The 24,478-nt window shown below is 39.1% G+C and overlaps 1 protein-coding gene across 3 annotated transcripts in view; it reads right to left on the bottom strand.

The window, feature by feature from the left end:
- marchf3.L (membrane associated ring-CH-type finger 3 L homeolog) overlaps positions 1-24,478 on the bottom strand; it is a 124,231-nt gene that overhangs the window by 19,717 nt on the left and 80,036 nt on the right. For 2 of the 3 annotated variants that reach the window (XM_018264153.2, XM_018264144.2), the window contains one exon: positions 13,303-13,507. In XM_018264153.2, coding sequence (XP_018119642.1) covers positions 13,303-13,507 — 205 coding nt within the window. The remainder of the gene's footprint in view (positions 1-13,302; positions 13,508-24,478) is intronic. The other variant, XM_018264162.2, reaches the window with a different exon arrangement.

The raw sequence follows: 24,478 nt of genomic DNA, 5'->3' as shown, positions 1-24,478 counted from the left end.
TATGTGCCATTGGGTAATCATAAATAAAAAATAATGGCCGCCCCGGGATTGTAGGATTCACAGTGCACACAAACAAACCATACATGTTAGGTCACATGAGCCAATTAAAAGACAGAGTTCTGTATTTTGCTTCCACACTTCTTCCTGTTACAGTTGTAATATTTCTGGTCAGCTGATCTCTGAGGCAGCACAGAGACCATCACAAAATGGTGGTTCAAGGCAAGGCTACAAATATACAAATATCCAATCACAGCCCTTATTTGGCACCCCAAGGGACTTTTTCATGATTGTGTTGCTCCCCAACTCTTTTTACATTTGAGGCTGACATGTGGCTCACGGGTAAAAAAGGTTGGGGACCCCTGGCTTAAGAGATGGGATAACTGGTAGCTCAATCTCATGTGAGCCTGCAGCTTTCTTTAGACAGAGGAGAAACTGCACACAGACACCATGCTTCTCTTGCTTCAAGAAGACATAACTTTATTAACACTTCTACATTACCTCTGTTATCCCGTCTGCCCAGTCCGACACTGCTAAGGAGACACAGAGTATTATAGTTTTCACTACTGATGGAGTATAAGGTTGCAGTGCAGAGGGAATGATATGCAGTCCAAGGTACAGCAGCGGTTAATTGGTGTATTGGTGTATAGAAGCAGTGGGATTCTGCAGCTAGGGGTGATATTGGAATAAGTTACTGGGTGGACACAATGGGGGTCCGGGCACACTAGTTGCACTTGTACCTCATCAGACCCAGTCAATATTTTTTAATAGTATTTGGATGTCATTGTAGCCTCATTGGCCATAAGCCATCATGTATGCTGATACATACAGTATGCGAACAGACACCCAGAACTACAATTCTGATGCTAAATATACATCAGGCTAAAAGGAATGAGACAGAGATTCCTAGACTGTAACATCTGCTGAGCCGTGAATTCAGTGTTCTACAGAAAAGAAAGTAAAAGACTTTAAAGATAGTATATAGCTTCCCAGAGTGACAAAGCTTGCAACTATAGAAAGCTATTTATAAAGCAAATTTTCTGAAGCTTTACAAAAAAAAAAGCTATATGACGATGCAATAGAAGGTGAAACTAACAAGTAGGATCTGAGTGTGATTTAGCCATGCAGTAAACAAATAGTCAATTGGTTGTTTGAATTCCATCTGATGTTCCATGATAGTCAAAATAAGTGAAAACAATCTTAAATGAAGCCAAATATCCAACAAAACAGTATTCACCCCCAACAGGGAGGTCCTGCCCTTCCAAGAAATCATGGAAACCAGATACCTTGAACCACCAATTTTTTTTAGATACATCCAGATCCGCCACTTTATCACCCACACATTTAAACAGGGTCACACACCCACACCATGGACAACATGTTGTTTATTCCCTATAATAACATTGGCATCAAGCATACTTTTTACCCTGGTCCAACCATATATAACAAAATGGCAGGTAGGATTGGAATGGGATAATTCCACCTCATTATGGCAGATAATAAGGGATAAAGCCAAAAATGACTAAATCTGTGTCATGGCGACAGGAGACAAGGGCTTACAGATTGATCTATAGATTGTACTACACCCCCTCACGACTCTACAAGCTATTGTGGGTGCACTTTCTCCCACCTTTGCGTCTCAGGTTTTGGGAGTAAAGTACCCTCTTGTACATGTGGCCGTGGTGTTGGAAAAGTAAGGTATTCAGGGAGTTCTGGGAAATGGTGGTGAACACCAGTAGTCTTCACCAGCAGTCTTCAAACATAGAATGATCCAGACCCCTGACCTGCCTTTTTGGTAAGCCTATCAATTCCCTCAGCTCTCCTATTGCCAACAGGCCAATGACCCATATACTCACAGCCACAAAAACTCCAAACTCCAACTTATGCTTGTCATAAAGGTGAAGTGTATAAGTTTGATGGAGGCCATCGGGGCACAATTACAGTGCAAAGGCTACAATCATGAGTAACTGTGGCTTCCCTGAAAGGAGTTGAGAGACAAAATCTATGAACACTGTAAATTACCTCACTTACCCAAACTGCCTCCCCCTTCCCTTTAGATCTCTTTCCTACCCAATAACCTTGTTGACCTTGCTACCTAAGGCCAGGGTTTCCCTCCGAACCACATACGAAAAGTCAAAGCAAAGTCTGGTAGCAGGTTAGGAGAATACACTGACCATAATTTTTAATGCAATATGGGAAAACAAGTTGGATGCACACCCTTGATATAATACATAGATATGTTAGGTTTTAAGGAAAATGGTTTGTATTAATTTGCTAATTCAGTTTATGTGGTTGCCATCTTTTTTTCTTCACGAATACCGGCATTCGGCTCAGGGCCGGCCGTGATGTCACTTGGAGGCAAGCCTATGACGTATTTGGTAAGAAACGAGCAAGGTAAATGTGCGGCTTGCAGTTATATGGGGTGATTGGCAGCAGAGAGGGGAAGGATTTATTGGGCATTATAAATGTACCGGCAAGTGTATTGCTGATACTGGTGCTGGCCCTAGCTGGTGGTCCAAGCCCAGGTGGCAACCGTACATGCTTTGCTATATATCTTCCTTTATGTATACCTCATTAAACTCTTCATAATAAAAAATTAAAGTCATAGTTCAGAGACCTGCAGCTGATATAGACAATAATGTTGCCCAATAACACCTGACATACATGTATGACAATTTTAACCATATTCTCAGGAATCAGAAGTTTACAGTTTTATTATTTGGCATCCTCAAGTTCACTTGTATACCAGAGTATAATATCAATAACTAATGGTCATTAGAGAGAAATAAAGGTTCAAGGCAATTGTTAATCGAGGCCACTAAAGATTCCAAGTCCACAAATGATAACGGAATTAAATCTGTGTTATTTACTGTTACTTTGAGTTCCAAACAGTTCAGATCAATGACATGTATTTATACCTATAGCATAATATTTATGGAAATTATATGAATTCACCCTAGCAGCAGCAGCAGCAGCATGTCATTGCCACTGCCATTTGGCAGAAAATAAATGATAGCTAAAGTAATAACAGTGAAGAGAAGCTACAGAGATGGGTTTCACAATGATATATTTGTTGGTGCTAATGTGACTCGCGCATGACAGTAAATAATATGCTTTTAAAACAAAGGAAAATAGTTTATTGGCTTTTTGACATGATTTTCAGATTAGAATATATTGAAGTTATTTTCAACACTTTTCATATTTTTCTAAATCATTTGTCAAAGCGACTAAAGTGAAACGTCAAAACAGAATGTGGACTAAAAAGAAGTCGATTGGGCAGAAGAAGAGGCCTGGAACAGAAGGTTGGAATAACCTTGGAATAGAAGCTTCTATGAATAAAGGGGACCAATTCCAATTCAGCACTATGAGAAAATCTGCAGCTAAACCCAATCTGCAAAATAAACTGATTTCATGTTCCAACACCTTTTCTACCAATTACTAAGTTATTAATCTGTCAATAGAAGTAAATATCAGAAGCACAAAGCTGTGACATTCTGTTTCTAATAGACACTCAGTAGATAGTTAAATGTAACTTTTAATATGATACAATTTAAAACCAAGAAGTTAAAAAATCAAAGAATTAGAAACTCAAATCAATACATGGGGTACGTGGGGACGCGGCCATATTCGGGGTGGGGATTGTGCTCAACAACTGGATAGTTTCATTAAAATAAGCTTAGTGGTGCCAATATGAGCCCAATGATTATATAAGAGCTTTGAAACATGTACACTGGAGATAGGATTCATTCTCAAACACGTAGGGGCCGATTCCCTAACTTTGAGTGAAGGATTCAAAGTTAAAAAACTTCGAATTTCGAAGTTTTTTTTGGGCTACTTCGACCATCGAATGGGCTACTTCGACCTTCGACTACGACTATTGAAGAATTCTAAGTAAAAATCGTTCGACTATTCGACCATTCGATAGTCGAAGTACTGTCTCTTTAAAAAAACCTCGACCCCCTAGTTCGCCATCTAAAAGCTACCGAAGTCAATGTTAGCCTATGGGGAAGGTCCCCATAGGCTTGGCTAACTTTTTTTGATTGAAGGATATTCCTTCGATCGGTGGATTTAAATCCTTTGATTCGAAGGATTTAATCGTTCGATCGAAGGAATAATCCTTCGATCGTTCGAACTATCTGCGCTAAATCCTTCGACTTCGATATTCGAAGTCGAAGGATTTCAATTCCTAGTCGAATATCGAGGGTTAATTAACCCTCGATATTCGACCCTTAGTGAATCGGCCCCATATAGAACAGCAATGGAGTAGAAAATGTTCATCCTGATTTAAGTGACAAAGCATTTTCCTATGTAAACTGAAGACAGTGGATTAGGACAGCCTTGACTTTCCCTTCTTATATTAAATAATTTTGACCTCTACTATTGCAAATTTGGGGTTCACAGCTATTTAAATTAGTGGCTTAGTTTCTATATCTCATACTTACATCCTAATGATGTGACATTAGGGATCATTTACAGCTTCTGAGCCAAAACTCAGGAGAAAATACAAAGTAAAATGGCACTTAATGAAGCATGGAAAGCCCTCTAGTATCAGCTCACACAGAATGTGTATTGGCATACAGTTCATTTATCAGGTGAAAGTATTGCCAAACAAATTAGTGCTGTATAGTTATGTACTTAGTCCTACAAACCCCCAGCCAAATGTGTTGTGTGGGTGATATATATCGGATATATTTGAAGGCTACAAAGAAAGGGCAGATTGGATCTTGATGAGAGGCCACACCTTGTTTGTAAAGGACTTTATCTGAGCCTATTAAATGCAGCAGATGTATGAGTTGTGTATCAATACAAGCTGTACATGAGATATTGCTAGTGGAAGGTTGGATATTTCTTACATGCTTTTTGCATGCTTTTTTCACTAGACTGCAGCAATAGAGAAGTGTTTTGTTTTAGCCTCTGTTCTATTTTCTCTGTTCACCATGAGCACCACATATTCTCTTTCATCAGCTTTAACTGCCATATAATGATATAAGATATAGTATGTTGTTGTGAAGAATACAGTCTGGCAATAGTATAACATATTTTGTTTGGTTGGCTTCAAGTCTACAATGGGTGTCACTTGTTCTTTGTGTCCGCTATGAGTCCATTCTGGGCACCACTTATTCTTTTATTCTTTTGTGTATTCTTTTATGGCTATGCGTATATACACTTATATACAGTGTATATACACTTATACTGTTGCGTCAGTATGAGTCAATGTACCATTTATTTTGTTGTGTGGGCTATCAGACTAATTTTCAGACTGACTTATTCTGTGGTGTTGTCTATTAGAGGAAGCACATATTCTTGTGTGCTGGTTATTGTTGGCTTATTTGTTGTGTCAACTATGAGTCCATTATTCTCTTGTGTTGGCTATAAGTCTGTTATGGGACTCGCTAATTCTGTGGTGTAACTAGGAGTCCATTATAGGTACCACTTTTTCTTTTGTGGCAGTTATGAGTATACAATATGAATCACATATTTTGTTGTGTTGGCTATGAGCCCATTACATGTATAATTAATTATTTTGTGTCGGCTATGAGCCCATTACATGTACCATTTATCATGTTTTATTACATGCGGTGTATAAGCCTATTATCAGAATTACTAATTCTATGGCATCGTCTATGAGTCTGTTATAGGTACCACATATTCTTTTTTGCTGGCTATGAGCCTATTATGGGTTTCACTTATTTATTGTGTCAACTATGAGTCCATTATGGGTACAACTTATTCTCTAATGTCAGCTGAGTCTGGAATCACTTATTCTGTGGCGTTGACAGAGTCCATTATAGGTACCACTTATTCTTTTATTTCGGCTGTAAGTATACTATGGCAATTATTAACGTGGTTGTGTGGCTTATGGATCAATTATGGGAATCACTTATTCTTTTGTGTCTGCTATTATGGAAATCACTTATTCACTTACTTGCAAGTTACTACAACTTCAACATATAATTAAATGATGTCTTTGTTCACAAATACAAAGATTGTTCTTGGAAGTAATATAATAATAATGATTCTGTTTGGAGCAAACTATGTTTTGAATCATTCTTCTTTAACAAAACAATATGGAATATACACTTTGACTATTGGGAGGGTGGTATTATCACAACATTAGATGGATGAGACACTAACTTATAGTTGCAAGCAAGTGTCTGCATAGAGATATTTTTTTTAAACACCGACAGATGACTAGTAATAACCAAATAATGTGTGTAAAATCCCAAAAGGGAGACAGAACTGGGGAAAGTGCCATGCAGAGAAGGCCATTTGTGTTCAGTGTAAATAGTCCTGAATAATAGTATTTGTTTTCCCTCATTAGCATATTGCTGATGCGGTAAATTTAAGTTGGAAAATGTATTTTTCCACTTGCATAAAAAAAACAAATTCACCGGAGTACTGACTTCATGAGGCGCTTTCATTGGTTCATTTACTAACACTGCAAATCAGTCTTCAGCATTTATTTTTCTAGGAAGTCAAATCATACAGATGTTGCTTCTTTAAAATCATTTAAGGACTTCCTATAATCATTTAAGGAATTCCTATAATGCACTGCATACAACAGTTCAAGAATATCTTTCTGTTATAAAGTAAGGCGTTGCAGAGAAAACTGCCATTTAATCAAAGCTAGAATGATCTTGGACAACAGTAATGTAGCCACTAGCCAGCAATTGATTGTCAGATGGGAAATCTATCACTTGTAAGCGTATTGTTCTTGCTAGTGCGGTGTGACAGACTACTCTCCCAGGAGCAGCCGACCAGGACAGAATAGAGTATTGCTGACAGACTTTGGTTACCCCCTTGTTTAACCCACAAGCTGTACACCTAGCAACATTAGCATCAAAGCTCTAACACTAAAACCTGAACCTAAAATCTAAAATAGAGGAACGACCGACCCCAGAAGAAGTATCATGCCAGACACGTTTACCACTTGCAAGTGACAGATGAATCATTTCTTAATATGCACATATTGTCTTTCCACATTAAGACTAAAGCTTTGCCATTTTTCTTCGGTTTGTGTGGAACACAGCAACAAAGGGCAGACGCTGTCTGTTTAGAAGTTGGCTGTCCTCCCAGTGACATCATGCATTAGCATTGTGTATGCCTCTTGTATAAGGATAAATTATATTTAATCCAGATGTCCCTCATAGGACATTCCTCTGATTAAATAAAATGCAACCCTGCTATCAAAGTTGACTGAGGCTAATATGAGATAACAAGCAAAGCACTGTTCAAACAAGGTCTGAACACCTCACAAAATAAATATGAAAAGCACATCATAGAGTCCATCATAAACAAGCAACTGTTGCACTGAAGCTTTTTTTTTGGGGGGGGGTTACATCTGTCAAGTACTCAAGTTCCCCTTTAATTTTCCTCATTATTTATGAACTATAGCCAAGGTTTTTAAAAGATTAGGACATCTGCCGTAAGTACACCTTCCAACTAGTCATTTTCCTGCATCTCTGCTGCTGCTACAGATATTGCCTAGATAGTATCCATAACTCTCTGTGCAGCAATTCATATAGATGACAGTGGATGAATTGGCTGAACAAAGTTGCAGGGGGCTGCATTTTTAACACAAAAATGGACAAAATGTGTAAGTATTGAGGTTACAGAGATGATGAGAAATGAATCAGATGGATTAGTCACACTGAAAGAAAACAACATCCAGTTCTTCCCTCCCTTATGCAGAAAAGCTATGCATGTGCTGCCCGGCTATGGGGTGCAGATTTGGCAGAGGTTTGGCTGAATGCAGTTATTCAATAGCATTGTCCAGTTGGTGATACAATGTTTACATGCTGGGAAATGACTGATGTGCACCCAGAAATGATCACTACACCCAAAGAGCTTCTATTCTATTTGCTCCATGACACAGCACTTAAAGAAGCCAGCAGGGTGCAACTGATATATTCAAAACGAGAAATTCCTGTGGGGCATAATGCTGTCCACGTATTTCCTAGCTGTAGTGAGCCTCATTGGATAATGTGGAATTCTGATCACTTCTCCATTTCATAGATACTCACTACTACAAGGTGCTATGGCACCACATGATTACATTCATTTGCTATGACACAACATGCTCCATTTTCTTGTGCTTGGCCTATGTCCAAAAGTCAATAGAATAAAGGCTGTGTTTTAAACGTACTAAAACCCACTTAGCTGAAGAACTTTACTGTCCTGCAGAGAACCTAACAGAAAACTGTGGGATGAACTGGGAAAGCCAATTGCTAGAAAGAGAAATATTCCAACAGCTAGTGGAAAGTCTTCTCATAAGGCTGTTATAGCAGCAAAGCGAGGACCAGCCAAATATTAATTCCCTTGGTTTTTGGAAAGAGATGTTGGACCGGCAGGTGTGTGATCATGTTGGCCAATATAGTAAATATTATATAAATCTGAACATGTTTCTGTTCTGAATGTCACTTTTCAGCACATATTTACTGATGTGCAATATTAAAAAAAAAATCAAGTAAATGCATCAAGTGCTATCACACAGTAGGTGATATATAAGCTTTCAATTGCTAATCAATATTAGGGTTGATGCAGCCTGTAGCATATTCAGGAAAGAGAATTCAATGGACTCCTTTAGCTGAGACAGTGTTAATTTCCAAGCAGTGAAGCTGAGATTGAATTATCTTTTATAACAGGCAAGGCACATGCATAATCAGGACAAGCAGGATAAAAAAAAACTATTATAATGATGTGATTTAGTCTGTCTCAACTTTAATCTAGCAAATTCTTCTGCATCTGAAGAAGCGTTGCAGAGTATACATTCTAATTTCGCCCGCTTGTCTGCAGCTCTTACAGGAGAAGGGGAAAAAATGCCTGAAGATTTCCATCAGCCGCGAGGCTTATAGAGAGCAAAACCGATTTCTCTCTGGGCACCAGAGCAGAAGAACTGATATACAGTAATGGTTTCATATGACATGTACAAAAATCCACATGAATATAGTGTGCCTTTGAAAAGGAACAGATGCTGCACGTCGGTAATGCAGAACCATTGCCCTTTCTTCCGTTGTTTCCGATGTAAAATATTTGGCATCATAAAAATGATCTGAATGAATGCAGGCAATCATTGGAACTGTTTTCAGCATGCAATGAAAATAAATAGTTTTTCCTATTAGCACCAGCAAAAAAAAACATAAAAGTGTAAGCAATTATCCTGCAGACAGCTCTATTAACTTTTTCTCTTGAATTAAATGCAAATTGCACTATGGCAGGTCTTTTAGATAGAAAGAATTCCCCCCCCCTTTTACATAGAGAATATTAAAGGTGGTTTTAATGTAGACCCTGGACAGGTTGTGATCAGTGGTGTAACTAGTGTACGCCAAGCCCCTTGCAAAAAAATCTTAAGAGGGGCCCAGCGCACTCTGATCCTCCCTCCCACTTCCAGCCCACATCCCACCTCCACCCTGCCCATGCCCCGCCTCTACCACGCCCATTCCCCACCTGACTTCGCCCACTCCCGCCCGACTGGCTTTCCCCTTCCTCACCGGTAAGAGAGAGTGTCTGTGGAGGAGGGTTTTTTTCTATAAAGGAAGCAGACCACTGACTGTGATGGCAGATACAGTAAACAGTTTCAAGTATAGTTTGGAAGCAAAACAGAAAATTGAGGGGCTGTCTGATATTAAACCATAAAGGCTCATTTTCTTTTTTCCTTAGGTAGCACTGTCAAAACACAAAGGGGCACAGGAACTCACCATTTATTGCTCATCAAGCCCCAGACTGAAAATCTTGTGCAAAGGGCAAACCACTGTGCAAGGAGGCACTGACCGGGTGCTAAGTATAGGGCACCATTGCAGCATGCGTCTTCTGCTGCTCCCAAAATTGCATGTCTCAATTATGTGCAAGTTATGGGTGCATACATGCCACCCCACTCCCACTATATGCCAATACAGAACTGAAGTTGCAGGACAGGTATATGGGTGCCTATATGCCACCCCCTCCCACCCATTGCCAATATAGAACCAAAGTTACAGGACAGGTATATGGGTGCCTACATACCACCTTCCTCCCACCCCTCACAAATCGAGAACTGAAGTTACAGGACAGGTATATGGTGCCTACATGCCACCCATCGCCAATACAGAACTGAAGTTACTGGACAGGTATAAAGGTGCCTACATGCCACCCCTCCTCCCACTCATTACCAATACAGAACTGATGATTGCAATCAGCACCATGTTTGTGGGGGTAGCAATTCAGAAAGACATTGTAAAGTACACTGCAAAAATAATTCATGATTGTGGCCTTTTTTGCACTTTGCACATTACCTTCTTTTGTGTAAATTACTCCTGTTGTGTGGGGCATTGATACAACGTCAAGAAGTATTATTTATTATACCTTGCAACGGATAAGCACTTCAGTTGTGGCTTGTGTATGGCCAACAACAAATAAGAGTAAACAATATGACAAAGAACTACAAACCAAATAACAAATAACGTTTATGTGGGATAATGCATTATGCAGAATGTACACATATAACAGAAATAGTCTGTGCAGAACCTGTACTCCCCCATCATACTCCATGTCCTGAACCCCCATACCCACACACAGTATGGTTTCCAGGGGAGTTAGAAACACAAGCTGGAGAGCTTGATCCCAGAAATTCAACAGTTAACACGTAGTATTTAATGCCATCCAAGCCCCATATTAAAGAAAAATATTCTGCTTGAGGCTGTGTTTAAAGGGTAAAAGGCTAATAGGATTATAAAGTTTTTATGATAGATTCCATTTAATTGTCAAACAGTAAAGATATATTTTTTACAAGAGTAATACAATGCCATTTTTCCCTTTATAAATATGCACAATGTGATGAAATATTTAAAGTCTCACTAATTTTACGCATTTATTTGAAAGAAAGTATTTCAGTGCATCAGTATTAACACACTGAAGCCATGTTTAATAGGCTGATAACCATACCCCTCCATGACTAAAGGTGGATTAGATATACCCTCCAACTGATCAGCCCACGGGCCAAACAGATTCCTCTAATATCCACATTATATTATTTTATATATCACTGGCATGTGATTTACATTAGTCTCAGTGCAGGTTACAGTATAAGGTCCACACAGCAACAGTACACACAGTAGTCAGTTTCATTGAGAACCAGTTGTCATATTTATTAAATTCACCTGTTTTTGAGTGTGGGAGGAATCCAAACCACCTGGAAAAAAACCCACACAGACAATGTGAAAACATTTAATACAGGTATGGGATCCATTATCCGGAAACCCGTTATCCAGAAAGCTCTGAATTACAGGAAGGCCACCCCCATAGAGTCCATTTTAAGAAAATAATTCTCATTTTTAAAAATGTCCTTTTTCTCTGTAATAATAAAACAGTACCTTGTACTTGATCCCAACTAAGGTATAATAAATCCTTAATGGAATCCTGTTGGATTTAATTAACATTTAAATGATTTTTTTGGTGCTCAAAATATGCAGATCCAAATTATGGAAAGATCGCAGGTCCCAAGTATTCTGGATAACAGGTCCCATACTTGTAAATGTGGTCACCGTCTCCCTCTGGTCCATTACTTAGTTACAATAAATCAGCAGAGGTAAGGTTAAATTACCTTGGTGAGATTCTGCTTTTGCCAACAACCATTTCAAGGCGAACCAGCCTTAAATTTTGGTGCTTTCAACATATTCCTTAGATAACTTAAATTAAAGGAGAAATAATGCCTAGAAGGGACAGGGCCAGATTTCTATTTCGGACACCCCTAGGCTGCCCGCAGTCTGTCTGGTGATGCATTTTGACAAAGGCTCCAGACCATGAGCCGAAATGTTAATGCTTTTATGCGGTGAATAAAATTTAAATCGAGTGATTAACTGGAGTGCGTGAGACCACGACTTTCTTTTATTTCTACAACCACTTCACAACAAAAGACATTGGTATAGCGTGTGCAGACTGAAAGGTTAATGTATGTATGTATGTATATATATCTATATCTATCTATCTATCTATCTATCTATCTATCTATCTATCTATCTATCTATCTATCTATCTATATATATATATATATATATATATATATATATATAGTCCCTTAGCTTAAATGACAGCCGAGAGCATTTGGGGTGAATCAGCAGAAAAGAAGATGGAGAGCTATTGGGCACCTTCAGACACACAGCTCATCACTGCTAAAGGGTGAAAATTTAGGGGCAGATTTATTAAGGGTTGAATAGTAAATTAGAATTTGAGTTTTTGAAATATTTTTTGATGTCAACATTCACACATTCTAATTTTAATAGTTTTAAATTTCAATAATTCCAATTTGAATGTAAATTTGAATGCAATATTTTCCACACCTCGACCATGGAAACAGTTCTAATTCGAATATTCAACACCTAAAACCTGCCGAGTTTATTTACAAGTCAATGACCAGGGTCCGTTGAACCATTTGAATATGTTAATTGCCTTCCTGACATTCAAGGTTTTTTTTCCGGAGGGAAAACTCGATTCGAATTCGATTTGAATTTTTGGGTCGGGACTATTCGATGGAATATTAGACATTCTAATTTTTTCTTAAATAACCTCCCATTAGAGTTGTGAGTATATTCGAATTTATTAGAGTAAAAATTCACTTAAATTCAAGATTCAGCCTTTGATAAATCTGCCCATTAATGTACAGCATTTCTAGCCTATTTCATTTTTAAACTTTTGTTCTCCTGGGAGTTCTTCATGCATTGCTAGACAACAATTTTCCTGGAGGTTCAAAAGAACTGTAGAAATGTAGAGCGATACTTCTGTCTCAATAGATATATTCTAGATCTTTTGCACAAGGGGTTAAACCTGATAGGAACAGAAGTGAGTGGGTGCATTTATTTGGCTGATACTTTGGGAAATCCCGTTTCACTGTAATGGCAAGTAATCTGTAGCTCTTCTCTAATTTGAGCAGTGTAACATTTTCCATGTATTGTCCTGGTGATAAAACCACATGGTATTCTCTTACAACATTTTTATTTACTCAGTGATCCATCAGAATGCATTCTACAGGCACACACCCTACATATTATTCTAATTCTTTTTATTTTTCATCTGTACAGCACTTTGAGCACTTTCACTTTAAAATCATATCAATAAGATTATCATTATTGCTGAAAAGTAGTTCTAGGGGATGAGCAGCTGCTGTTTATCTCCATTTTTTCTTTTTACAGGAAATGATGTGCTCTTAATATATTTATAATATTTAAAGATGAATCAGTATCACTGGCTTGTAAATGGCCTGCCTAATAAGTATATTCTAATATCAAAACATAGAGGAATGATGGACAGTGCCGCTGCTAGGCATTTACTGACCTCTACTAAGGGCCGAGGTTTGCGCTCCACAGAAAACCTGAAGTGACAGAGTTCACAGTAGCTGGTGTTAGAGGAGGAAAGCCAGTGCTCCAGGCAGCTTCGGTGTATGGTTCCTAGCGTTCCAGTGCATTCACATGGAGAAAGGAGGTCCTCTTGGGTACTTCCTTCATGGCAAATCCTGCACATTGGACGGTCATTGAAGCTGCTGTGAAAGAAGCAAATTAGTTATTGAAAATGATCCTTTTGAGGCAACTCTACAAAGATAGCTGTGGAGAGAGAAATTAAGGCTGAAAATTAGATTTGTTCTGCCAATGAAAAGAATGAAATGGCACCTAAAGGAGCACAAGAAAAATGCTATTCTATTTCTGACTTGCCAGTTCTAAATAATTCAGTCACCATTCCAGGTGATCCCCTGAGCACTCAAGACACAAAGCAGGTGCCGGTGTCACGTAGGCCTCTTTTTTTTCCAGTTGGCCAGATATTGCCTGACAGTCACAGGAACCATCAATAAAGCTTATATATATTGAGAGGATAAGGATGGGACAAAATGACACACAACAGACTGCTCTAATTAAGTGTGATTTCACTTTTGCAAACTAAATAAAATAGCTTTAGAACAGACAAATAACCCAAGACCTAGTTCTCTTTGGGTGATGGTTTAAAATAATTTTTACAAAATCTCTCATGCCTTTAAGAAGAAGTCCCTATATCTCACACAAAAATATTGACATAGATATATGATGTACCATATTTCTTGTCAAGCTTGATACAGGTGGGCCAGTTGGTTGAACCACTAGTGAGGTTGGATACACAAACTAGCAGCCAAATGGCTCTTCAAGAAGTGATTGGCAGTTGCTCAGGTGGGTGGCCCAGAAGTACATTCTGCTAGTGAGCATTGCCCTTGTGCCTCCAGATTTAAGCGGAGACACAGACACGTGGGTAAGCTGCAAAAAAGAATAGGCAAAGCACATTTTTGAAGCAACACAACACAAGGCAGCAAGGAAAAAAACACAAAATCCAAAAAAAACAAACACACTTTTGTAAAGGCAAAAAAATAAAATCCCATTTTTACTTTCTTTAATGAAAAGGAAACCTATCTCCAATATGCTTTAAATAAAAAATGGGTACTGTTTTTATAAGAAACCTGACAGTATGTAGTGAAATTCTCCCCTCATTTACTTGCTCTGATTGCTGCAGATGGGAAACTTCAGACGTTCCCTAACTGGAGCAGCTTTGTTTGTTTCCCAGTAGAACAGTCAGCGACCATGTAGAGATTCAATTCTGCAGCAGTCAGAGCAAGTAAATGAAGGGGGAATTTAACTGCGTACAGTGCATGTCAGGTTTCTTATGAAAACAGTTCAAATATATTGGGGATAGATTTCTTTTTCACTTAGTAATGTAAAAATGGGATTTTATTTTTGCCTTTACATTCTCTTTAATGTTTCCAACTTCAGCTGCAGGGAAAAAGATTGTGGAGCCAGATTTAAACAGATAAACTGGGATTCTATTTGGAGGATTTTTTGCTGCAGCCACTGGTTCTGGAGAGTTTGTATTAAAGAACACAAACTATAAAATCCACATTAGATTACATGACAACACAGGACCCAGTGCAGTCTGCATATTCTGATTATTAATCACTCTTGCTGTATCTGCTTCTGAGTATGTGCATGCTCTTGGTCTTGCAAGATGTTTAAAGTATAAGTAAACCTTTAAAATAAGTGAATATAAAACTGACGAGGTTGCTATTTTAAGCAATTTTGTAATTTACATTCATTATTTATTTTCTTTCTATTCCAAGATATTATGGGATACATGTGCTGTTAATATTAATGAATTTTGTTCCAACAGCGCCACCTGCTGTCAGTTTCTGATCAGTCTGACCACCAAGTAGTCAAGGAAGTTGTCAGAAAGAAAGAAAGACGCTGCTCTGATGTTCTTCTGCTTAGGAAAATAATTAGATACATTTCTCAAATCTTTCCTAAGCAGAAGAACATCAGAGCAGCCTCTTTCTTTCTCCTGACAACTTCCTTGACTACTTGGTGGTCAGACTGGTCAGAAACTGACCAGCAGGTGGCGCTGTTGGAACAAAATTCATTCAGCATTTTTAGCCTTATTCCATTTTTGACTTTAGTTTCCCTTTAAGAAAATCCACCCTGTGGAAACTTTCTACTACTGCAAATTTACAATGATCAATATGCAGCATTGTTACTCCATACTATCAGGACTCCAGCTCTTCTACAATAATGCACATGCCATCTCTAAATCATCCCCAGTGGCAAGCTTCTTATATGATGAATTCAGAGTTCCATCATATATATAACTCAACATAATCCAACAGATACCGTCTTTTCATTATATAAATTCTTCTTCCCTTTCACTGTATATTCTCCTTGCCAGTACTTGCTTTTAGTACACATACCTCACAAAATGTTCCAGATTAGCCACAATAAGAGGCTCCAATACCTATTATCAAGCTACAGCAGTAGAGAAGGCTTTTAGACATAGCGCTAGGTTCAATAATAGGATAAGAAATGTCAGAATTCCCAATTCAGAAAAATACTAGCACCTATATGCACAATGTGTACGCGGCAGAAGGTGCGGCATGCTCTGGTCAAAGGCAGTCCTGCAGAGTACACCTGACTTGAGCAGTGTACAAGGCTCCCTTTATGAGTTGTGCTTCTCATGTGCAACCTTCATTATAGACTCCTCACTATTTAGAAAGGCCTACATTGATGCCAATATGTGTCTTCCTGGCTGATCACCTGATCTATAGCTAGGTATTATTTAAAATGAGCTATATCAGGTTGGGCCCAAAACCATGTGTGGCCCAGACCATGCAGCTTGCTCTACCTAATCTTACAGGGTCAGACAGGGCCGGTGGGACACTGGGAAAAAACCCAGTGGCCCCCAGCTCTCGTGGGCCCTGTCAGCCCAGACCCAATCCCTGCCTGAATCCGTCATCATGGCCTCCAACCTCCCTCCCAGTCGTGACAAATATTAATAAACCCAATAGGCTGGTTTTGCCTTCAATAAGGATTAATTATATCTTAGTTTGGCTCAAGTACAAGGTTCTTGTCACGGTCGGCACCCAACACTAGAAATAATGCCAAGCACCATGGCCTCTGCTCGTGCTTCACCTGTAGTGTGACTGCCTTTGGCCTCGGGAGGAGCCCTCAGCTACTTGGATGCCACCAGGACTTAAACGAGAGGTGCAAGGCTAGACGTTCTGGATAGGCAGAGGGGCGCGACTGTTAGCGAGAGTCTTTGGGCAGAAGGTCATAGTACAAGGCGTTAGGCAAAAGAGTAGTCAAATCAGGCAGGGTCAGGGGCAGGCAGAGATCAAACATAGTCAGGCAGACAAGGGTCAAACCAGGTAGTCAATCAAAGGGTTAAGCAAGATCAGAGTTGGATAACAGGCAAGGGTCAGGATTCAGAAGTCAGGATTGTCAAATTGCCAGGCAGAGGTCACAACAGGAATCAAAACAGGTTCAATAAACAGGAAACGAATAGGCTCAGGAGCACCAGGGAACAAGATCCTATCACGGGCAAAGAAGACAGTGCAATGGCCCTTTAAATACCCATAAGGCTTCCCGCCATTGCGCGCTGACGTCACACATCAGTGCGCCTATAAAATAGCAGAGCACGCCCTAGTTAACCGGCGCATCAGGAGGAGAAGACCAGCGTGGTGGGGGTCCCCGACGAGAGCAGGGCGGGTGTCCCAGCCGGCCCGCTAGACCATCAGGGTGAGCAGCTTTTATTACAGTTCTGTTTTATTATTACAGAGAAGAAATCATTCTTAAAATTTATTTTTTGGATAAAATGGAGTCTATGGGAGATGGCCTTTTGGTAATTCGGAGTTTACTGGATAACGGGTCCCATACCTGTAATATGTAAGACTCAAGTTCCTGCAAACAAACTCAATTTTAAAAAGCTATGTCGACATAATGTAGAACAAGTGATTAGAGACAAGTGCATTTCCATTGTACTACTCTTTCATGCTATGGTCCCTTTAAACTGCACTGACTCTGAGAATTAGAATTTATTTTTAAAATACAGCAGCAAGATCAATGCTTCTTCTAAAATCTCATGCCAACAGTTTAAAGGGAGATTTTCTGTTGTCTGAGAGAACATGCAGGTCTTTAAGATCCAACTCTGCACACATGTCACAAAGCATTACAGGCTTAACCAGCGTCTATGTGTGCGACTGTGCGGGGAGATTTTTAGCTTAATAAAAAGAAAAGGCTGTCTCATTTTAAATAGCATCTCTTCGTATAGCCATGAAAATATGATTAACTGCAGTGCATTGCTAACTGAGAGTTTAGTAAGACTCTTTAAATATGATCAAACTACAGTTTGCATTAGGCTTGTGCATGTAATAAGATGATGTACCATTTGTACTGTGTCTAATGCTGCTGGGTCAGTTGGTGTCTGTTCCTATGCTATTCCAGCACACAACATGTATTAGATGTGGAACAGCGATGTTGAGTCGCTCTGTATATTTATAGGTGAGCACTGAGGCATGTCTGATACTAAAGATTACTGCTTCTCTAAGTTCTCAGGAAAAAAGAAGACTTTTTTAGGGGGTTATTTATCAAAGGTCGACTTTTAGAGAGCATTTCTAATACCTCGGATGAAGAAAAGCTACTGCAAGTGTTGTAATTAATCATGTCCTGTGAAAAGGTAAGGCTGGAAATGAAAACTCTGTCCAGGACGTAAAGGAGGAAGTGGCACAGCTTGGGTAACATAGTAAGTTAGGTTGAGAAAAGACACACACACACACATATACATATATATATATATATATATATATATATATATATATATATATATATATATATATATATATATATATATATATATATATATATATATATATATATATATATATATATATATATATAACCTGCCTAACTGCTAGTTGATCCAGAGGAAGGCAAAAAAAAACAAATTGAAGTTTTTCTCCAATTTGTCTCAGAGGGGGAATAAATTCCTTCCCGACTCCAAGATGACAATCAGACTAGTCCCTGTATCAACTTGTACTATGAGCTATCTTCCATAACTCTATATTCCCTCTCTTGTTAAAAAGCCATCCAACCCCTTCTTAAAGCTATCTAATGTATCAGCCTGTACAACTGATTCAGGGAGAGAATTCCACATCTTCACAGCTCTCACTGTAAAAAACCCCTTCCGAATATTTAGATGGAACTTCCATTCTTATAATCTGAATGGGTGACATTGTGTCAGCAGGAAAGACCTACTGGTATAAAAAGCATTCGAGAGATTATTGTATGAGCCCCTCATATATTTATGGATAATTACCATATCACCCCTTAAGCGCCTCTTCTTCAGCGTGATCAACCTCAACTTGGCCAGTCTTTCCTCATAGCTGAAATTCTCCATACATTTTACCAGTTTAGTTGACCTTCTCTGTACCCCCTCTAATTCAGTAATGTCCTGTTTGAGCACTGGAGGCAAAAACTGTACGGCATATTCTAGTAGTGAGCTAAATATCTACTTTATTTTGTGTTCGCAAACAGTGGTTGAGGCCCTTTGCAGGTTTACGGCTTGAAATTACATTGGGTGTCTGGTTCTTTTTATGAGATATGAATTACCAATTCTGCCATTTGAGTGAATCCCAAAATTAGAGGGAGAAGGCGCACACCCTTTTAAATTGAATTACAGGGTGCTAATCCATAGGTGACTCCCCATAAGGGTCTTCATATTGAAATACAACTACTGCAGATAATGGATAGCACACCCGATTTGAAAAGCGAAATTAATTTGTTACAAAAAAGAAAAAAATAAAGAAAAAAATAAACAAAGAGAATACATAAAACATAATCAAAATCAGAAATGAGCCCAACGCGTTTCGACCTTAAGGGTCTTCATCAGGGGCACAAAATAAACAAAAAATCAAAAAGGCAGGAAGTGAATCCCCACAGCACAGATAAACGTTATGCACAAAGCATTCAGACACCCAAAAACCCTGTAAACACACGTTGCACACAACAGTTACATTTAATTAAGAGTCGCCTCTGACAGGCAAGGAGAAATTCCTATCTTCTGACAGGGGTAGAAAAACTGCTGTGAACCAGTTTGTCAAATTCCCGATACTAATGGAAAAGAAACTGCACCACTTCAGGTTTGCTAAGTAATGTAATCTGATCTAATAATGTTTATGTGGGACATATGGGAAAATTGTCTGATACTGCTCTATACGTTGGCACACTAAAAATACATATAATATCAATATTTTCAGCATTAGACACTTATTTATTACCTAGATTATCAGGCAGATGATGAGCTTTAAAAGGATACTATACCTTCATTGTTATTTTTTATGTTTATTTACCAAAGTGAAATATTAAAGGGTAACTGTCACGGGAAACATGTTTTTTTCAACATGTATCAGTTAGGCCAGGACTGATTTCAGCCCGAGCCTCTAGCAGAATCCCTTTCTTATTCTCTTCAGTGTTTGCGTCCGGAAGCCTTGTGTCGGCTCCGGCTGGAACACACTCATGGATTTCGGCGAAGAAACAAGAGACTCTGCATTTTTAGCAGAAATTCATCAATTCTGTTCACACCAGAACCGACACATGGCTTCCGAACTCAAAGGGGCAAATTCACTAAGCGCCGAAGCCCCGAACGCTAGCATTGATTCGCTAGCGTTTGGCATTTTCGTTACTTCGCAAATTCACTAACGAACGCTGGCGTAGTTTCGCTAGTGTTACTTCGCACCCTTACGCCTGGCGAAGTTTCGCTAGCGACATAACTACGCAAATTCACTAATGCGCGCAGTGTACTGAACACTACCTTTTACGATAGACTTCCTTCGCCACCTCAGACCAGGCGAAGCGCAATAGAGTAGATAGGGATTGCTTCAAAAAAAGTCAAAATTTTTTCTAAGTCCCAAAAAAACGCTGGCGTGTTTTCTACATTATGGGTGATAGGCTGAAAAAGATCGAAAAAATTTTTTGGGGCTTCCCTCCTTCCCCCCTACATTTCCTGACTCATGGCAACTTACCTAGACAGTGGGCACATGTGTAGGGCAAAATAAAATTTTTATTTGATGTTTTGAAGGTTTTCTAGGCATTTGTAGTGCTGATACGTATTCCTCCATTGAAATTTGAATTTGGCGCCGTATGCAAATTAGCCTTCGCTAGCGTAACTTCGCTTCACTTAGCGAATCAACGCTAGCGCAACTTCGCAATCTTACGCTATCCCTGTGCGCAACTTCGGATTTTAGTGAATTTGCGGAGCGCTGGCGAAACTACGCCTGGCGAAGTGCGGCGAAGTGTGGCGAAGTTGCGCCTGGCGAAACTACAAATGTTAGTGAATTTGCCCCAAAGAGAGAAGGCGATTCTGCTAGGGGCTGAAATCCTCCTGCAAATTACAACAGGCGGATTTCAGCTCTGTCTGGCCCTAGCCGGATGCATGTTGAGAAAAAACATGTTTTCTTGTGACAGTATCCCTTTAATAATTCCTAGCCTTAATAGTGCTGCTCCAGCAGACTTCTGCACTGAAATCTGTTTTTCAAGAGAGCAATTAGAGTCCTGCAGCGGGTCGGGTACCCGCGGTATACCCGCAAAAACCTGTGGATCTCTCAATCGCGGGTCTTCTCAATAGCGAGTTTTACTCCATTTTTTCTGATCACGACAACTTCTAATGGTGTCACTTCCAGTTTACAATAACAGCACTTCCTGTTTCTTAATAGCCAGCAGGTCCCCGGATCGGGTTGCGGATAAGGTACTTGCGGGTGGGTCGGATGGCAGGTCCAAGCAGGTAAGTATGCTGGTTGCGGGTCGGGTTTAACAAATTGGTTCCGCGCAGGACTCTAATCAGGGTAGCAGCCCATTAGCAGAACAAAGGGAACATAACTAGTAAGCATCTCCCTGACACAAGATAACAGCTCCCTGGTAGATATAAGAACAGCACTCAATAGTAAAAATTCATGTCCAACTGGGACTGCTTCAGTTACATTGAGTAGGAGAAAAAATAACTTATCTAAAGGCAGTTCCATCATGAAGTGCTGGCTCTTTCTTTATATGGTAGAGTCAATTATATGCAGTGTAAACAGTGTAATATAGAAAAAAAAATACACTGTAAAAGCATGACAGAATCCCTTTAAAGGTGAAGTATATAATTGTATTTTCTTCAAGTTTAGTAAAAGCATTGCAAATTGAGATTTAGCCTGGCAAACCCAAAGATAAAGGCCAAAGTGCTGTCAGACACTGCTCTGGTTCATTTGGGCACTTATATAATATTGAAATGGGCTGGAAATAAGCAACAAACAATGCTGCTACGTCAGATTAACCAGAGTTGAAGTACAATTGTTCCACAAACCATTAAGTCTTAGTCATTTTATATATTAATATATAAGGTTTGAAAAGCCCAGCAGACCCCTTTTAGACCATGCTGCGATATTCAAATCCATTATGTTGTTAAATAGACATAATTAGTTTAGCAACTGAAAAAAATCTTTGATAAAAACAGTTTTGGTCTTGTCACTAATTATACACCATCAGCAAAATATGCCTGTTTTATGATAAAATTTTAATTAAGTTTCCATACAATTAAATCCACAACAGGCTACTTACTTTCTTTCAGCAAATTATGGCTAATTATGCAAGTGTTTACAACTCTATCTCACCATTATATACATTTTTATTTTTCTGTCCATTTCTCAACTTTCCCTGAATTACATTACACATACTTTATACTCTCTATGAAGATTCAAGTCTGTTGGAAAATATTTAAAGTGGACCTGTCACCCAGACACAAAAAGCTGTATAATAAAAGTCCTTTTCAAATTAAACATGAAATCCAATTTCTATTTTTTATTAAAGCATTCATAGCTGTTGTAAGTTAATTTGAACATCTCAGCTGTCAATCAAATATTGTCTGCTCCTCTATGCCCTGGACATAGAGGCGGGGCAGGCAATTACTTTCACTTTCCATTCAGCACTTAACAGAAATCGCTCTCCCCACATTCCCCCCATTCTCTTTACCATTTAATTGTGTAGCCAGGGCATGGGGATGGACATCAGGTCCCCCATTCTGGTGCACAAACAAGATTCTGAGATGATGCAAGGGTCGTCTTAATAACAGTGTCCACAAAATGGCTCCTGCCTGCTTGCTGTAATTATGAATTCCCAGACTGGAGGAAACAAGATTCAAATAATTTTTATAGTGTAATTAAAGTTAATTTTGCTTGACTGATGTGATAAAATAGGATTATGAATAATTTTTTTAAGGGAAAATATACCGCCCTTTTTGACATGAGCTCATTCAGATGGTTTTATGTAGAAAAGGTAAACCCTCTGGGCCAGATTCAATTCAGTAAGAAAAAGTTATCCCCTGGTTTATCACTTGAAAACTCATGGACGATATTCAATTCGAGGAGAATTGTTTTTTCCAAATTCAATTTCAGCTTTTTCCCATAGACTTAAATAATTTTTTCAGGTGATAAACAGTGAGATAAGCTTTTCTGAATTGAATTGCATCTCAAATTGAATCTTGCCCATAATGTTTTCAAACCTTTTTCTCACTGTATTGAATATATACATATATATACTCCCAAAAAGAAATATAATTATATGTATAGCATCTCAGACTCACAGTGTAAATGCAACCCACCCATACTTTGTTCCATTGTAAAATGATAGATTCTGGGACCTGAGATTCCTCTGCTTTCTATAGTAGTTCATGCACAGATTCTTTGGAAAGTGGAGGAACTTTAAGCCCTAAGAGTCGGGGGGGGGGGGGAGTTTAAAACCAATGATAGTACCTGCAGTTGCCAGCGGGGAAGCGGACCTGGCTCAGCCTGTGGAGCCCACATGGGCCATGGCCAGCCTTTTTTTTCCCAGTGTCCCACCGGCCCAGTCCAAGCCTGGGAAAAGCTCAACAGGACTAGGGCCCCTCTGGGTTTTTCCCAGTACCAGTCTGACCCTGCAAAAGCACCCCTACATGCAGTTTATGAAACTGCATATGTAGAAACATAAAGATCTATTTGTATTACTGGTAAAACTATGGTTGAAATAAGAAAATCATCTGTTTTTGGTCATTTTTTTCTGTTTTCCCTATTCATAAAATTTTTATTTGACAGAAAATGTTTTCTTTTCTAAGCAATATCAGGTTCTGCTAATGTGTTGCCATCTGTTCTGTTCTCCACTGGTTCATAGCCAAATACCTTGCAATGTACTAAGCATCCTAAATTATTACTATCATCATATAATTATAATGAGCAGTTTTCTCTAATGATATTCACTTTTCCTTAATCTGTAGTTTTGATACTAATGCGATTTTTGTTCTGCCAACTCTTGTGATAACTTGTTTTTCTGCTTAAGGGTAGTTATTGTCTGAAGATAGGGAACAAGATATCCTAATATAGAGGAGTTTACGGATGTGTTGCAGTGCAAATTGGTGAGACTATTGTATTAAGCTGCTTGTTTGGCCAGATCTGTGCCAATGTTTGACAACCATGTGCAGGGCAAAACTGGACAAATCTAAGGCCCCCAGGCCATTCAGTGGGCCTATAGAGACACGTTGAACAAGGACCACACTCATCCGATGGGATTCTCAATCCCTAGCTTTCCAGGTATCTATCAGTCATGCTGCCAGTCCTGAGTGTCCCCTACACAGGTTGATAAGCTGCCGACTTTGTCTGAAGGGGCCAAGTCAGCAGCTTCTATGTATATACCTAGTGTTAGTTTTGGATATATAAACTATACAATTATTTAACCAGTACATACAAAGTTTAAATGCTTGTTTGAGCTGCTGTATTCGGTGGGCCCGGGTGCACACGCCCCAGCAAAACACCAGAAAACTTCAAAAGAGGCTGGCACAAGCCTGGACCGATGAAGTAGTAAAGCTGGAGTCAGATTTGTAAAAGGGGTTAAAAAGGCTTACATTTTATTTTCCATAATTAAGAACCAAGGCCTGACGCATTTCGTGTCTACCAAGGACATTAAGTGTAACCCTTTTACAAATCTGACTCCGGCTTTACTACTTCATGGGTCCAGGCTTGTGCCAGCCTCTTTTGAAGTCTTCTTAGTTTTGAATAGTTGGCATAACAAAATAGAGAAAAGCAGATACAAGGGAAAGGGCATAAGTGCTTATTTAGGTTAAAGGAGAAGGAAAGCTACAGAGGCATTTTATTGCCAATAGATTAGCTGCA

This window comes from Xenopus laevis, chromosome 1L, assembly GCF_017654675.1.
Source record: "Xenopus laevis strain J_2021 chromosome 1L, Xenopus_laevis_v10.1, whole genome shotgun sequence".
Lineage (NCBI taxonomy): Eukaryota > Metazoa > Chordata > Amphibia > Anura > Pipidae > Xenopus > Xenopus laevis.
The sequence above is the reverse complement of the archived record's forward strand: the minus strand, read 5'-3'. Positions and strand labels throughout refer to the sequence as shown.